The sequence below is a fragment of the Mustela erminea genome, chromosome 1, assembly GCF_009829155.1.
Source record: "Mustela erminea isolate mMusErm1 chromosome 1, mMusErm1.Pri, whole genome shotgun sequence".
Lineage (NCBI taxonomy): Eukaryota > Metazoa > Chordata > Mammalia > Carnivora > Mustelidae > Mustela > Mustela erminea.
In genome coordinates this window covers 34343144-34360801 of record NC_045614.1, presented here as the reverse complement: position 1 = coordinate 34360801, position 17658 = coordinate 34343144, and the positions used below count along the sequence as shown (strand labels likewise).

The 17658-nt window shown below is 41.8% G+C and overlaps 1 protein-coding gene across 3 annotated transcripts in view; it reads right to left on the bottom strand.

Moving 5' to 3' along the window:
- The window catches only part of SLC25A26 (solute carrier family 25 member 26), a 127567-nt gene that overhangs the window by 6267 nt on the left and 103642 nt on the right, over positions 1 to 17658 (bottom strand). For all 3 annotated transcript variants that reach the window (XM_032324589.1, XM_032324597.1, XM_032324581.1), the window contains one exon: positions 5667 to 5736. In XM_032324589.1, coding sequence (XP_032180480.1) covers positions 5667 to 5736 — 70 coding nt within the window. The remainder of the gene's footprint in view (positions 1 to 5666; positions 5737 to 17658) is intronic.

Genomic DNA, 17658 nt, shown 5'->3' with positions numbered 1-17658 from the left:
TCCTGATTCCACAGGCACTTTGCCCACAGCTTCCTTCCCACCTTCTCTTCCACCGAATACTATGACTGCCAAACTGATATTTAGAAAATCCACACATTGTAATATCCATACCTGTGGACAGAGGAATTTGAGGACCTTTTTTTTTTTTTTTAAATAGAAACCACAGTGTATGTTGTCGACATTTTATTTAATGTGATACAAAGATGTATTTTAAACCCCAAGAGGCCCTGAGGAGATAGAAATAATAAACCCAAAAGGGCTTTCTCAAGACTCGGCTTCCATGAGCTGGGCTGCAGTTTCACAGGGGGCTGAACACAACACTTGTACGAAGGATGCTCCAGAAATAGCACGTCTCCCCCTGAAGTTTGTAGTGTGTGAAGGTCATCTGCTCTCTGCCAACTACCTTTCTAAACGTGTTGCTGAAATAAGATCCTCACGCTGAACTCTGGCAGCAGGCAAGAGTGACTTTTGAAAGATGTACCCATTTAACGCTTTTATGTCCCATTTCTGGTGACTCACAAAGGACACACCTCTTAGGGCTACAGATTATCAATTACATGAGCGCCCTTTGCTTTAGCCACTTTTGTCCTAAGAAAATGTGAAACATTTTTCTCCAGATTCAAAAGCTGCCTGAAATTTAGGTACTTACTCAACTTTAGGCAATGAATCTGTACTATCCCACCCCAAATCTGATAGTGTTCGGCTTTGTGTCCTTCAATAGCTGCAAGGATTTGCAGGGCCCAGCCAGAAGAACTCTGGAAGAGTCAGAAAGATCAAGCCTTAAATCCCATACTTAAATACAGTACTTATTCTCTAGGTAAAGCACCCTACGAGACACGTACTTCTGTAACTGCTACCCCATGCAACCGGTGGGGGAAACTGAGCCTCAGTGAGGTTACAGAACTCACAGACGGTTTTAGCGCAGAGCTGAGACGTGAACTTCCCTGACTCCATACCATTAGCACATGGTCATTGAGGCCTCAGGTTTTTTCATCTGTAAAAAGCAGGTAAAAGTATGACACAGGCACTAAGTAAGTCTGTGCCAAGTGTCTAGGCTCTTTCCTGCAAGGGCAGAGATAAAGTGTGATTTTCCTTCATGGCTCTAGCCCAGTGCACAAAGCAGACACTCAAAAATGCTTGCCAGGAGCCCGGGACAAGCACCTGTAGTTTTTACAAACCCGTGGTTTTAACTTGTCCTCTAAAAGAGAGGAGAAAGGGGAAGCTCGGAGTGGATATTTGGGCTTACTGTGTACCCGGCAGGTGGGACTGTACCAAGCACCATGGTATTCTGTGTGCTTACGGCACACGAGAATTATGGCATCTTGTGTGCATGGGATTATTCCATGTGGCAGACAACTTGCTTAGGGCCAACAGTATGGAACTGCGACTCAACATCACAAGCATCTTAGCTCCAAAAGTAGTGCTCCTTGACCACGTGATAACTAGTATGTGATAAAACATAAAATGTGCCTGATTGTTAAAAACTCAGAAGTGCATACACCATTATCCTATTTGAAAATGTTCACAAGCTGGGGGGTCTTGGTGGATCAGTTGATTAAGTGTCTACTTTCCGCTCAGGTCATGATCTCAGAATCCTGGGATCAAGCGGGGAACCTGCATCTGCCTCTCCCTCTGCCCCTCCCCCCAACTTCTCTCTCTCAAATAAAAACCTTTAAGAAAAAAGGAAAAGAAAATGCTCATAAACTTTCCTAAACCAACTCTGAAGACTTAAAAGTTGGTGAAGACATCACTGGTCTCCTGATTACTCAGGCTTTCCTCACTTACCTACGTTGAAAAGTATGTGTCTTCTCATAAACATGGGTACAGTGCACCCGATGTGTCTTGGTCCCTAGCAATAGTGCACCTGTCCCTTACTGTGGCTGCCTGCCAATGTGCTCTTACAGACTGCCGCTTCTTATGAGTAATATGAAGAAAAGTCCAAGAGAAAAACAAATACACTTAAATAGGACCCACTTTTACTATGACAGTAGCTGCATTTTATGAAAGTTATCAATAAATCAATTTTAATGTCTTCAAATGTCAAGAACTGCTTTACTACCCAGCCCTCACCATGCTTTTTATGAGGCTGCAAAGAAGGGCCTATGAAGATCATGTAATATGGGTTACAGTGGGGAGGGGGCTGGGGACCTGCGCTTTTGCTTAAAATGCAGTGATTTTTTTTACTTAGGGAAACTGTAAACTCCTGGTAATAAATACGAGGAACATGCTAACCTATTAGACAGGATATAATTATTCGGTGCAGCAACTGTAGGCTGCCTATGTGCTTGCGTGGTGTCACACCTGAAGCAATTTTCTACGGGTTCCATAGATGGAGGCTCTCATGGAATGTCAGGCCAACTGCATTCAGGGCCCAGGTTCAGGGGAAACTGGGAGCTTACAATAAAATGACATATCACATGTCCTTAGGGAACAAATGCAGGTTCGTGACCACCCCAGACAAAGGGGCCACCTTCCTCCAACAAGTCTGGAGCTGTCGCGCCCCAGCATGTGCCTCGGGGGCGTACCAGTGGACACACACACGGGGCTGCAACAACAGGGTTTTTGTGTGTGTTTCAAGGTTGTGCCAGGCCTTCTCATTTGCTACCCAGATAAATCCTTCACCCTATTCTGAAATTTTTTTTTCTCCTTTTTATTAAAAAAAAAAAAAACAAAAACCAAAAACTCATTTTTTGAGTGTGAGGGCGCATGTGCCCAAGTGCGGACGGTGGTGGGGAGCAGGAGAGGGAGAAAATCTTTAAGCAGACTCCCCACAGAGCACGGAGCCTGATGAGGGGCTCTATCTCATGACTCATGAGATCATGACCTGAGTTGAAACCAAGAGTCGGATGTTTAACCGACCGAGCCACCCAGGTGCCCCATATTCTGGAATTTCAAGCCATGAAAATTATCTTTTTCTGTCCCTCCCACTCTGTCTTTCAGTCCTGCTCCCTCTTAGAAAATGTAAGCAGATGTTAATTATGAGAAACTGACCAAAGAACACCAGAATATTCTGCACATATCACTATAGTAGCAAATGTCATAATTACTTAGGTTGAATTGTAGATTTATATTTAAAAATTAACTTGTAGTGAGAAAGTTGGCAAAGTCGTTTCCCCCCCTTGTTTAACCTCTGACCAGAAGCCAAGGGAATTTCTGAGCATGACAAGCCATCAACACCTCCAATCTCAGGGGACATTTTTGGATATTTGTGCCAAGTAGTTTATAAAACAAGCATGGGCACAGAAAAGTGCCAAAGATAGCACAGAAAATGGTTCATCCATGATGATTTAACTATTTTAAAACTGGAAAAGTGCACAAGGATGAACAATCTGATTTCTGATATGAGGGCGAGTCTTGTCACTGCCTTTGTGGCTAAGTGAGGCTGGAGAAGCCGTGCGGAGGGGGGAGGCCCTGACAGGCCTGGGAGGGCGGCCGGGGGCAGGAGCCGTTCCTCCACGGGGTGGAAGGCGCAGCGGCACCACAGACTCCCACCGGCTACCACTTATTCACAAGTTGGGGATATTTTTAAATGATATTTTAAAGGTTTTAGAATAGTTTTAAATCAACGAAGGTTTTCAAATCATAACTGTATGCCTCATGATCAACATACCAACTGAAATTTTAAAACAAAAGGGATATAAACAAAAATATACTTGTTTTCTCGCATGCTAAGTACACATGGATCTACATGCAATGGATTTTCACAGACGCTGACGAACTGCTTCACTGACCAGAACCTCAACTGATCCAAATATGGTAGCGCGCACGGAGGCGTTTCTAACTTTCCATGCTACCGGAGATCATTATGTACGGGCACTCTATCAATAGGTTACTCTCTCTGTGCAACTGTGAATAGGAATCAGTGCGATGACAGCTTTTCGTTTTCTGGGCACTGGTTGTTACTGCAGCAGAAATCATACCTCTCATCGAGCAGTTCGATGTCACGGAGTAAAAGGATGAATACACACGCCACCCCACTGATGCCCGCCGTAGTCCCCGCTCCGGCAGGGAGGGGCGCGTCTATGTTACAGGTAAGGAAACCAGTGCTCAGGAAGGCCTCCAAGTCTCATTCCTTAGCTGGGGGCACAGCCAAGATGGGACAACTCTGTGAGTCCAGCAGGCAGGCCCCCACCGGGTCCGTGGCTCTGGGCCAGTCCCTGCCCGCGCCACCCTGCGGCCACCAGCGGTCCCTGGAGCAAGCGCATGCCGGCTGCACACCCCGGACCAGGCCCCTGGAGCCTACCGCACAGTGGATGGCCGGTGGAAGTCTCTCTTCCCCTGCTTCTAATCTAAGTGCTTATTTACAAAGCATTATTCAGAAAAAGACATTGTAGCGAATGCACATTTCCTTCATAGAAACAATGCTTGTAAGCAAATCTTTGAATTAGCTACACTTCAGCAAGGGACCAGAGAATAAATACTTCTTGCTTCATTCCCAGGGAAGTTTTATGGTATTGGTAAATTTAAAGTGCCCTTCCTTATCCAGAGTGACTAAATTTCCATAATGCTCACTTTGTCCCCTGGAGGGAGTTAAAAAAAAAAAAAATCAAACATTTCTCTTAAGGACTGGGGAGTAAAGACTCTTGACCTCTGGAAAGTGAATCAAGACCACCTACTCGCTGAACACAGCTAATAACAAAGTGTCATGTGGAAACAATTACTCATCATAATCAGTCTGAGCTGGCTTCATGTCTAGAGGCAAGATGCTTTTCAATTATCAATTCTACAAGTCAAATGGGTCCAATTATTAATAAAGAATCCTATAAAATACATGTTTTCTGTTTTCTTCATCACTACAGCCAAAAAATCCAATCCAACAACCATGAGACAAACTGGAAAAGAATTATTTTCTAATAAAGTTGACATCCTAAAACTACCTATTTACTGGTGGCTACACATCGAAATTAGCAGTTCATGGTTTCTGGCAAATCTCCATTTCAATTTATTTCAACTATAATTCTAACTTACCTTTATTTGCAACTGCAAAATGCACTTCTCTCTTTGACTGCTAAAACTAGCACTTACCTAACTTTTTAAAGCACCTGAGTTCTTTTTACAACCTCACTGGAAACTGCACACGACTTAGTGATGAGTAACACAGTATTGCATATTGTCATTTTGCTCTTGGTTCAATGTCTAGAAAATGCCCAGATGCTTCAGTCTCCACATTTTATCCCCAGACCCTGTTTAGCCGTTGGTAAGGCTGCTGCGCAGCCTCGCTCTCCCGACAGCAGTTAATCGGCGGCGCTGTCAAACGCGTCACACAAACTGTGAATCATTGCCTTCTACAAAAATCACTGAAACCCCCAAAGCAGGGCTCCAGGCAGACAGCTGCACAGCAAGCCCCGCACCCACGGCAGGTCTCTGCCCACAGAGGGCTTTACAAATCATCTTTAAGATAATCCAAGCGCCTGAGTGAAGGCTTTAATAAAGATAAAAAGAAAAAGAAAAATTTGTCAAAAACAAATTGGTTGTCTTTCAAACAGACACCTTTTAAGCATTCGCGGATTTTCCCCCATAAGACACACTCTCGTCTCAAACAACTAGTGGAACTCTCTTCATCTAAACAATCTGGAATTTCTAAAGAATGTTGTTTTTGCATAGTTAATATTTTCACATTTTTCTCCCCCCTTTGGTCTTTCCCAGTATAATATAATCCTTTGCACCTGCAAAAGCTCCACAGACCGCTGACTGCCAACAATCCACCACATGATCCTGCCTCCAGGACCACAGGGCCTGCGTTTAAGGAGAAAGAAAAATACAAGTTATTAAATATTTGAATTTATCGGAACCTCCTGTGGGTTAGCTCTGGGGATGGGAACTTAAGTGAGAAGCTATTTTGGTGACATTCCTCACTGATGACATAAGTGATTTTCCCAAGGACTTGACTGCATTCTAAAATAAGTCAAAGAAACAAGAGTGACAGCTATATTCAAGGGCTCGAAGGAAACAATTTTCAGGAAATACGTAGGATATACACACACTTGTGGCTATGTGTACAAATTAAGATACAACTCTAAGACAATGTAACATTTTAAATATTTCCCATATATTTCTGAACATATAAGTAACCCAATTCACAAGTTAGTCCAAAGCAGTGTCCGCCACATTCCTCAGTCCTTTTTTTTTCTTTTTTAATATTTACCCATATTACACATATTTGAAAGATGCAGATTCTATTACATAAGTCTGGGTTTAAAATTTGTCAAAACACTTTTTTGCCCTGTTTACAACATAAGTTGAGGATTATACAAATAGATACCCATCAAGTTGCAAGCTGAGCAAAAAGATGGCAGAGACATGATGCCTTGCTCACCAAGAGCAAATGAACCAGCAGAAGACAAGACGCAGTGACACCAGATGGTGAACCGAGCTCCGAGTCAGGCAGTGGTCTAGTCTCTAAACACGTGTTATAATACCCAATCCTCACAACAACCCTAAAAGTTGGGCCCTGTTATTACCCACCATTTACCCAGGCTTTCTGACAGCAGAGCTCGCCCTCCAGTTTTTTTGGTTTTAGTTTATTGAGGTGTAAGTATGTGTCCAACTGTGTCCAATGAGCTGTACATATTTAAAGTAGGCAGCTTGTTAAGTCTGGACACATACGGCCATGATTAACACAGCGAACCCATCCGTCAGCCCAAGCATCCTTCTCTGAACTTCCTCTTTCCTGCCCTTCCTCATCGCACCCTAACTCATCTGATCTGTCGCTCGAGTTTGATTTTTCCAGAATTATATGTAAAGGCAAGTGGACATTATATTTTTAAACCTGGGTTCTTTCCTTCAGAATTCTCCTAAGATTCCATGTCGCCATCTACACTGATACTTCATCCCTGTTTAACAGCCAAGCAGTACTCCATTGTACGGAGAGATCATCATGTGTTTAGGTCTCTGCCTATTGAAACGCATTTGGGAATTTCTCCAGTTGCTGGCTATGACCAAAAAAGCTATTACGACCATCTACATATATGTCTTTATAGGGACACACGCCTTCATTTCTCTGGGGGAAATCCCTAGGAGTGAAACAGCTGGATCTCATGGTAAGAACATGTTTAACTTGTTAAGAAACTACAAAAGCATTTTCCAAATTGGTTCTACCATTTCACATTCTGACCAGTTCCAGTTTCTCCACATCCTTCCCAATAGTATTATTGGGATTTTAAAATTTTAACCATTCTAACAGGTGTGTAGTAATATGTCACTGCGGTTTTTTTTTTTAAGATTTTATTTATTTGTGGGGCGCCTGGGTGGCTCAGTGGGTTAAAGCCTCTGCTTTCGGCTCGGGTCATGATCCCGGGGTCTTGGGATCGAGCCCCACATCCGCTCTCTGCTCAGCAGGGAGCCTGCTTCCTCCTCTCTCTCTGCCTGCCTCTCTGCCTACTTGTGATCTCTGTCAAATAAATAAATAAAATCTTAAAAAAAAATAAATTAAAAAAAAAAGATTTTATTTATTTGATAAACAGAGATCACAAGTAGGCAGAGAGGCAGGCAGAGAGAGCAGGGTAAGCAGGCTCCCTGCTGAGCAGAGAGCCCAATGTGGGGCTCAATCCCAGGACCCCAGAATCATGGCCTGAGCTGAAGGCAGAGGCTTCAACCCACTGAGCCACCCAGGCGCCCTGATGTCACTGAGGTTTTAATTCATGTTTTCTTAAAGACTGATGTTGACCTTATTTTAATGTACATTTATGCCATCCCTGTATCTTTTTTTTTTTTTTTAAATTAGGGTTCACACCCAGAGTGGAGCCCAATGTGGGCCTTGACCCTGAGGGTCAAGACCTGAGCTCAGATCAAGAGTCAGATGCTTAACCAACCAGGTGCTGCTCCCTAGATGGCCTTTAGTCAAGTGTCCGTTCAAATGTTTTGAACAATTTTTAAATTTTTTTCAGTTACTGAGTTTGAGAGTTCTTTATATATTCTGGATACAAATCATTCGCAAATATTTTCTCCTAAACCATGCCTTCTCATTCTCTTAACTGTGTCTATAAACGGACAGAAATATTTTATTTTGATGAAGTTCAAATTATCCTTTTATGGATCTCACTTTGGTGACTCATCTAAGAAATCTTTGTCTAACTCAGGCCTTAATGCACCTGTGTTTCCTTCTAGAAATGTTTGGTTTTTAGGTTTTACATTTAGATCTACCACTCATTATGAGACTGGCCTTTCTGCATTTTATAACTTGGCTCCTTTGTCATGAATTAATGAACTGTATAACTTCTAAACTCTCCTTTCTGTTCCACTGATCTATGTGTCTGTTTTAATGCCAATACCCTCTTGTTTTAACTACTACAGCTTTGTAATTTAGTCTGAAATCAGAGAACAACTTTTTTTTAAGTCCGACACCTAACTAAGCAAATCAGACATATCACAATGCGTGTTCTCTAAGGTCTCCCAATACCTCCTTCCACCTAACTGATGAGAATGATTACTCAAAAAGTATATTTATTAAATTCACTAGACTAAGAGTGCCGCTGCCAAATAGATTTTTGTGAACATCTCAGGAATGGAGAGATGCTAAAAAAATTACACATAGCCTTCTGAAGACAGTCTTCTTTTTTTTTTTTTAATATTTTATTTATTTATTTCTCAGAGAGAGAGAGAGAGAGAGAGAGCGAGCACATGCAGACAGAGTGGCTGGAAGAGAGAGAGAGAGAAGCAGGCTCCCTGCTGAGCAAGGAGCCCAATGTGGGACTCGATCCCAGGACGCTGGGATTAAGACCTGAGCTGAAAGCAGCCGCTTAACCAACTGAGCCATCCAGGGGTCCCAAGACAGTCTTACCATGAGTGTCATACTACTGGTATCCTCTCAGTGAACGCTTAAATGTTTGCAAACATCTCTGTGCTTTTGCAGAAAGCATCACTGTCTGCGTAGCTTATACAAGCACTGGTGACAGCATAAGAAACCAAACAGGAGACCATCATCTTTTTACTTTTGAGATGGAAAAATGTATATTCTATCGGGCTATACAGCCAGTTCTATAACACCATTACTCACTTCAATGACTTTTTAGAAAAGGAATGTGAAGCCTCAACTGGACTTTCAGTAATCACTGAAGGCCATCTTCTGTTAATCTATGGATATCTTTGAGCGCTCCGAAGAGCAGAGGTTTACTTGAAACAAACTTAAATACTAATGACTATGCTCAGTTTATAAGCAATAATAGAGAACAACTAACATGTCAATTACACATCATACAGGAGGGAGGAAAATCAAAGATGTTATGCAATTCATCAATTCAACATTTACTGAGTACCTACTGGGTATCAGGCACTTTTCTCTTTTCTTTTTCTTTTTCTTCTTCTTTTTTATTTTTTTTTTAAGGTTTAAGTAGACTTTATTGTTACTGGAGGGCCCTACTGAGCAGGGCCTCATAAACCAATATAAGTGGTCCCAGGATGTCACCATCAAGAAATGGAAAGGTCAGGATTGAGGAAGAGGTCACTGTAATTGAAGGACATGATCCGGCCAAGAATAAAGCGGACATGATCAGGAGAGGCCACGGGTGGTCAGGTCACAGGGTGAAGGACAGGACTGCTCCCTTCACTCCCGCTTCTTGTAGTTCTCCAGATGCGACAGGACCCAACCCAGCGGCAGGAGGCAACACAGGAAGCAGACGGTGAGCCCAACAGTGACACCCATGGTCCCGAGCTTCTCCCGTGGTGGCCTGGAATGCATCTGGGCATGCTGCACTGGGAGCCTCCGGGTAAGACCCATCAGGCCCCTCAGCAGCTGCACCACGGGCAAAGACAGAGCTGCATGGAATGACCTCAGGCACTTTTTTCAAGGGGAAAAAGAACAGCTGTCCCTAGGTCTAGTATTTGACAGGGGTACAGAGTGGGCAGAAAAGGGTGTAACAGAGGGAGGGGAGGTGATGGAGAAGGTTTCACGTAAGTGCCTGCTCTAATCTAGGAGGGAAAAAAATTGGTTGGGGGGGCACCTAATCAAAATGCTCAGATGGCTGAAGACACAGTTTAAAAACAGAATCTCCATAGACAAGCGTAACTTTCCACTATCAACCTGGCCAGAATAATTTCGTCTAAAAATATATAAAGAGATCATTTCATATTTGGAAAGAAATCTCTAGAGCCAAAAGGTTTGGAATCAAGTGAGAAACTTCAGGAGCAAACACAGTATCAGAGAACGTGACAGCAAGCACAATAAACACTTCTCTATAACCTATGTGGATTCTAGGCACTAAACAATGCACACACATTAACTCACGCAACCCCACCTACAATCTTCTGAGTACGTGCCGTTTTACCTTCATTTTATAGTCACAGGTTACAGTTGTGGCACAGCAAAGAGAGTGGCGTTTGTAAGACACCTTACTTCCACATACACACCAGAATTTCTTCTGGAATGATAGTAAGATATCCAAGTGAACGAACAAACTGGGTCACTGCCCCAAAACCACCTGCTTTAAATAACAGGAGTGTAATTTTTTTTTTTTTTAACAAGGAATTATCTAAATAGAAAAACTGGAAAGTTAAGAAGCCAAGCTTAACAAAAAAAAGATTATTTACAAATTATTTCACTTGGGAGCTACTTTAAAATTCCTTAAACACCACCATGGATAACAGTAAGAACCTAATTGGTAAAAAGTACTGTATGTGAATTATGAAAGTACTGTGAAATGACGATTTTCTTATATGTGTGTAGGGACCAGAGGATTGAGATCAACTGAAAAAAAAAAATGGTTGGAAAGACAGGAAAGGTTACTCAAGAAAGAGTAAATGTTATTGTTTGTGACTTTTCAATAATCTAAGAGTAGTATTTTTTTAAGATAAATTCAACAAAATGGAAAAAAAATATAGTGCAGGCAACAGTATGAGTGATTACTAGTATTATCACTTGCTGAGTACCTAGCATGTTCCAGGCAGTATGTTAAAGATTTTACATTTCCCATTTAATTTCAGAAAATGTGTATTATCCACAAAGAAAGGAGTGGGGGCAGTGCTAAACAATGTTAAGTGACTTGTCTAAGCTCACAGAGACAGTAAGTGGGCAAGCTGAAGCTGGTTGGTGCCCCGCCCACAAAGCCAAGGGTCTTGTAGACAGAATAATATATGAGCAACATTGTAAGAATTCCTCATTACTGTACACAGCTTGACTTCAGTAAGCTACATTACAATATATAAGTGATTAAAGAAAATATTTGGATGTCCGTAAAAGTTGTTTAAATCATGTGGGTTTGTAATGAACAATATTTTTAAGGACCTACCTGAACACCAAAACATCTTAAATTGCTATAATTTCTCAATCTAAGTAAGTATTTCCACTTCTGCTCGAACTATGGTTTCTGAGCAGGCAGAGGCAGAGGACTAGGGAGTGTGGGGACAAGGGACAGAAAAGGCGAACGTGAAGAACCACAGTGCTGGGAGCCTGAACTCTGCTGACGGAGATTGTGCACCAAAGTAAGTAAGAATAAAAAAAGGCGGATCTCTATACCTCACCTAGTATTGATTTATTTGCCCCAGTTCAGGGTCCTAATTCCTTTCTTTTTCAGATAAAAAATGAAAATTTCAGATGAATCCCTACATACTTGCTAATATCTCAGGTCAATGAGAAATTTCAAGTAGAAGTAATCAGACAGGCAGATATGTTCCTAATTCTGCTTCTGCATCTTCTTGTCTTTTGATTAGGAATGTCAGTAATCGACAACATTCACAGTAAAGCTGAAAGATTCTAGACGTGAACAAAAGCGAACCATCTACTATGCTCACCATCTTATCCTCACAGCTGCCTGGGGTCTGGTGCACAGCTTACTTTCTACAACTTTTCTTAAGTTACCATACCATAGCTTGATTAGAAAATATTTCTAAGAGCCTCACAGAAAAGTCACAGAAATAATAGAGCTTCCATATACCCTTTATCCAGCTTCCCCTAATGTTGACATCTTATGTGACCATAGTACCAAGATCAGTACAGCAGACTAAAATAGAAAATATTACTAAAATAAGCCCGATAGGATTTCATCATTTACACTGTCTAGAGGTACCCAATTTTTAACAACGGCTTTTTTAAAATTAACATTATTTCTATCATTCAGTAGGATATTATAGGGAATCCAGAATACCTAGTGGTATCACTACAAAACAGTATCTTCATTTCCCATCAGTCCTCACTCAGTGCTCAAGGCTGACTGAAGAAGAACAGCATGATGTAATCTGGTTCCCGCCCCCCCACTCCATACTTAACCCCCAGGATAATAGCCACTAGGCCTGAGGATCCATTCAAAGGATAGAAAGCAAACACTAGGCCCAATACTATGAAATGGCTGCAAGTCCACGCTTGGGTCAGGTGTTTTCTATTAAAGTATAGCATGAATTGGAAGCGGAGGTGAACCATGAGAGACTATGGACTCTGAAAAACAATCTGAGGGTTTTGAAGGGACGGGGGGTGGGAGGTTGGGGTACCAGGTGGTGGGTATTATAGAGGGCACGGATTGCATGGAGCACGGGGTGTGGTGCAAAAATAATGAATACTGTTATGCTGGAAATAAAAAAAAATAAATTAATTTAAAAAAAAAAAAAAAAAGAAAATATTTACTATGAAAAAAAAAAAAATAAAAAAAATAAAGTATAGCATGAAGACAAGGCTTTGTTTTTCACTTCAAAAGATCCACCCAAATGTACAGTATTGTCCTCTGAATGAGTAACAAATTGAAAATAAGTGTTTTGGCTTTAGTGTAGGAAAACTCAGTTTGGGACTTCAGCTGTTGTATTCAAAAGTAGTTATGCTGCTTCCAATTTTGCAAGATTATGAAACTTTACCAAATGCTTTCTGTGGTACAAGGACAGGAATGTGAACAGAATCATCTGCTCGATTCCAAATTGATAATGGGAGACGGTAATTTACTTAACACATGAGAAGAGATAATCCTCTGTGTAGGCCTTAATGCTGTCAATCCACCACCGGAACTTTCTAACGCAGGAGAGACACTCAACTGCTCTCCAGACAGTAGTTGACGGAGCTGCTGTGTAGTTTTTGCACATGCACTTGAAAAAACGAAGCACCGGCTGCTTAAAGTGTTGTTTTTCAATTAAATGAATTATCTCTCTGTGCAGTACTCATATACTAACATGTCTTAAAGAGAGATTTCCAAAGCGAAGTTTTGAACCAAAAAAATGGACAGAACGAAGACCTCAGTTAAGCTTTCCCTTTTGCCAGACCATGGCTCTAGTGATATCAGCAAGTGGCTAAGAGGCTAGAATGGGTTTCTCCTACAGAACTAGTTTTCATAACGGCAGGTGGCTTTCCCTACCTGACAATCAGCGATCATTTACATACACAGGCTAATGGTAGTTATAACGGCAGCTGGATTGAAAGCATTCTGAGATGTGTCAAAAGCACCAACTTTGTGTGGGTTGATATGTTGTGTGCCTAAGCTGTGGTTGGTTGAGATATTAAGGTACTTGCCTTCTTGATGAGTCAGGTGGTGAAGATATCAAGGATTTATAAGAAAGGGGCGCCAGGGTGGCTCAGTCGGTCACACATCTTCCTGCAGCTCAGGTCATGATCTCAGGACCCTGGGACTGAACCCCACGTCGGGCTCCGTGCTCAGCAGGAGTCTTCTTCTCCCTTTTCCTCTGCCCCTCCCCCAGCCTGTGCACACCCTCTCTCGCTTTCTCGCTCTCAAATATATAAACTCTTTAAGAATTTGTTAAAAAAAAAAAAAAGGGGGGGGGGCATCTGGGTGGCCTGGTTGTTAAGCATCTGCCTTGAGCTCAGGTCATGATCCCAGGGTCCTGGGATCGAGCTCCACATCAGGCTCCCTGCTCAGTGGGGAGCCTGCATCTCCCTCTCCAGCTCCCCCTGCTTATCTTCCCTCTCTCTGTCTCTATCAGAAAAATAAATAAAATCTTTAAAAAAAAAAAAAAAGAATTTGTAAGAAAGTCTTTAATAAATGTGCTGATAGTTAAAGGGAAAGAAATTTCATTTATTATTTTCTAAAGATTTATTTATTTAGGAGAGAGAGACAAGAGCATGGCAGGAGGGGGAGAGGGAAAGAGAGAATCTCAAGCAGACACCAAGCTGGTGCAGAGCCTAACGTGGGGCTGGATCTCACAATCCTGAGGTCACGACCCCAGCCAAAACCTACAGTAGGACCAAGTGATTGAACCATCTAGGCGCCCCTCATTTATGATTCTTGATCAAAAGCAAGATGGGCTCAAATGCGAAGTTGTTTAGTAATATTTAGAATTTATAGCTAAAAAGTATTATTTTGGGGGTAATATGGCTAAATTTTACTAGAGGAATTTTTATTCTGATTGGGCATTCTTTGAGCTTTCTGGATCTGTGGTTGGATGCCTTTTATTAGCTTTGGTTAGGGACAAAAAGTCCCATTTTGCTAACATATCTAAATGTATCACTAACAGTTAAAACAAATTACTGCAACTCATGCTCATGATATAGATTAGGAGTCAACAAAAAAAGGTAAAAGGTATGCTTATTTTTAATAATTCTGCTGGCAAAGGCATATTTGGATGGCTATATTTAAGTACAGAACAACTGTTTTAAAAGATTTTTATGGTTAAAATGAAAGAATTGAAGGACTGCACTGATAAGCGCCATTTATCTGGGAACAAATCCCCTGGCAAGCCTCTATCCTTACCACCACCAGAAAAATATAAATCACAATGAGTCACTGCTTTCATTAACTTTCAAAAGTTGTCTCATCTCAGAACCAATTCTCTAGGATAGGAAGCTCACCACCTTCATCTCCAGAATCCCAGAGGGCCATGCACAATTCCTTATACAAAGAAGGTGGGCAAGTATTTGGTACCCCACTGAGTACCTACAATGGTAAGCAGTGTCTGATAACTTCACCGCGTATAAGGAAGAGGGGAAGATGAGAACTGGGCAAACATAACCCCAAATTCTCATTCTTGGCTCAGCAGAAAACAATTTAAACCAGGAATGGCAAGTAGGTTGTACCTCCATAACTCAAAGTGAGGTGGACAGGCTTTCTGGCAAGTGCTAAGTGGTTCCAAGGTTCTGTTTAGGTTCAGCGGGATGGAGGCTCTGATCAACCGAGGACGTCTGCCGAGACGGAGCGGCTGGAGCAGCGGCCACGCCAGCCCAGGACAGCGTCAACCTAGACAGACTAAACAAGCACCAAAAATGCTCACAAATAACCAGAAAGCAAGGCTTAAAAAACAAACAAACAAAAAAAAAAAACCAAAAACAAAGCTAACTCCTTTTTTCCCATTTTTCAGAGGAGGTTACATGTGAATCTAGAGATGGGTCCTTTGAAGTCAAATACTGCCAAAGTCTTCTATCTCGAAAGGAACTGGAATCATTATAGGCATTTTTTAAAGTGCTTCTGAATATATATATCTATGTCTGAAAATTTGATTACACTAAAGTCTGGCCAACTCCCCTCTCTTCTCACACTGTCTCAGCCAAAAAAAGTCAATATGACTCATCACGGTCATCTTCTATCTGATCCTATTTATCTCACAAACTTGCCTAGGTAGGAGATAAATGTAATAAAAGCAAGAAAACAAAAGAGGAATCCTGGTATGCTTTTTATTGTTTTTGACAGAGGGTCCTGACCCCTCCCCTCTAAGCCGTGGCACTGGTGAGGCAGGGTTAAACCTGACCTTCAGTAACAGAACCTGCATGGAATGTGCTGGGCCTTGTCATCACTGCAGCTTCTCAACTGCAGGTACCAAGGATGATGGGCACCTGAGTGCACAAGCTGAACGAGGGCTGGGGGAGGAACCCAGAGCTCCAGAAGCCGCACCCTTTCCGCCACCCTCTCAGGACCCTGGCTACAGAGGACGCTTGTCCTCCTTAAGTTTTCCATGATGTCACTACCTGCCTTGGTCAAACTACACAAAACAAGAACTTTCTAAACATTTTGCTTAAGACTGAATCCCACTTCAAAGGAGAAGGAATGTTTTATTTTCCCAGCTCCCCTAGTATGAAATCTCTCTCCCTCTACCTCAGTAACTTTAGAAACAAGAAGATGTCACTGATTACTTTACAAACTGAATCAAATAACACTGTAACATTCTAATATTTCTTTTTGCACAAAGTGTCCCATATCTTCCAGGATGCAAATTAAGAACTCAAATGCTCATATAGTTTTGAACTGTTCAAAGATGTCTGTTTCATTGCATGACTTTGCTAAAATCCTTAGCAAAAATCCTTATCACGTTAGACTCCAACTCGACTAGTGACCTGTACAGAAGAGAATTACCTTGCTCTTATTTTCAGGTGTTTTGTTCCCTTAAATATGCATTTTCTTCCCTTAAATATGTGTTAATATTTAATTTAGGGTACAAGCTTAGTGCAGCAAAAATCACATACATACTCACTTTCACGCTTCTCATTCCCTTCTCCGTCTTCAGGATGCCTTTCTTAGGAATCTCTTTTCTGACCAAACATGTCTGTGCAGACACCAGAAATCAGTGTACACAGAGACAATGAGCACTGAGCCTCCACTACACTATTACACAGACTGCTGAACAGCATGGGAGAATTTTGTAGTGGGTAGGGGTGGTGATGGACATTTTAACTATTATCAAATTAAGAATCGAAAACAATAAACAAGTTACTTACTCTTCAACTTGAATAAAAACTGCTTTATAAAGTACTTTTAAAAATATTTGCCTAGGGACGCCTGGGTGGCTCAGTTGGTTAAGCGGCTGCCTTCGGCTCAGGTCATGATCCCAGCGTCCTGGGATCGAGTCCCACATCGGGCTCCTTGCTCGGCGGGGAGCCTGCTTCTCCCTCTGCCTCTGCCTACCACTCTGTCTGCCTGTGCTCCTGCTCTCTCTCTCTCTCTAACAAATAAATAAATAAAATCTTTAAAAAAAAATATTTGCCTAAAAATACAAAGTACACATGAAAAATCTAAGTCAGTGCTTTATACATTGTACTATGACTGAAAGAATAATCCACTGGCCTCTGATTTCTAAAAGTGAAATATGTGTACTATGACTGAAAGAATAATCCACTGGCCTCTGATTTCAAAGTTATGATTTCATCTTAAAAAATCATCCACATGGTGTCATCGTCTTACATAATCAAGATGATTTTTTTCATTTTGCTTCAACAGCTGCATCTGAACTCAAAGCCCACATTTCTCCTGGTTACTGCTGGGCAACTACTTAGACCTGCCAGCATTCTTAACAATCCTCTAGAGTGCACTGCACGCTTCTGTTCAATATTCATATGATACAAAAACTGTACCACTCTTACAGGGAATTTTATCGTTTCCTTCCAAAATATGCCTATTGCCTCCCTAAAGTTCAGTAAGAGTAAACCCACATATTATAGCTGTGAACATCCTTCTAAAAGAAACTAATTATAAATCACCCAGTTAACGTATATGATTATCCAACTTTGCACTGAACTTGAAAAAGAAGGCATGCTAACCTTCAAACAATTAGTGAATTGTTATAAACACCTGCTGAGTAAAAGACCAGTAAAACATAGAAACGTAAATATGAATAACCAGAAGACAAAGTGCCTCCCCCAGTGAGCAAGGAGCCGCAAGAAATGAAACACAGACACGTGGGACAACGTGGTCTGGCCGCACGCACCACGGGCTCCCCGTGCTCACCCTCGGTGGGTCACAGAGCTGACTCCTGGAGCGAATGCTATGCAATCCCTGCCCAAGGACAGAGCCACAGACACTGGGAGAG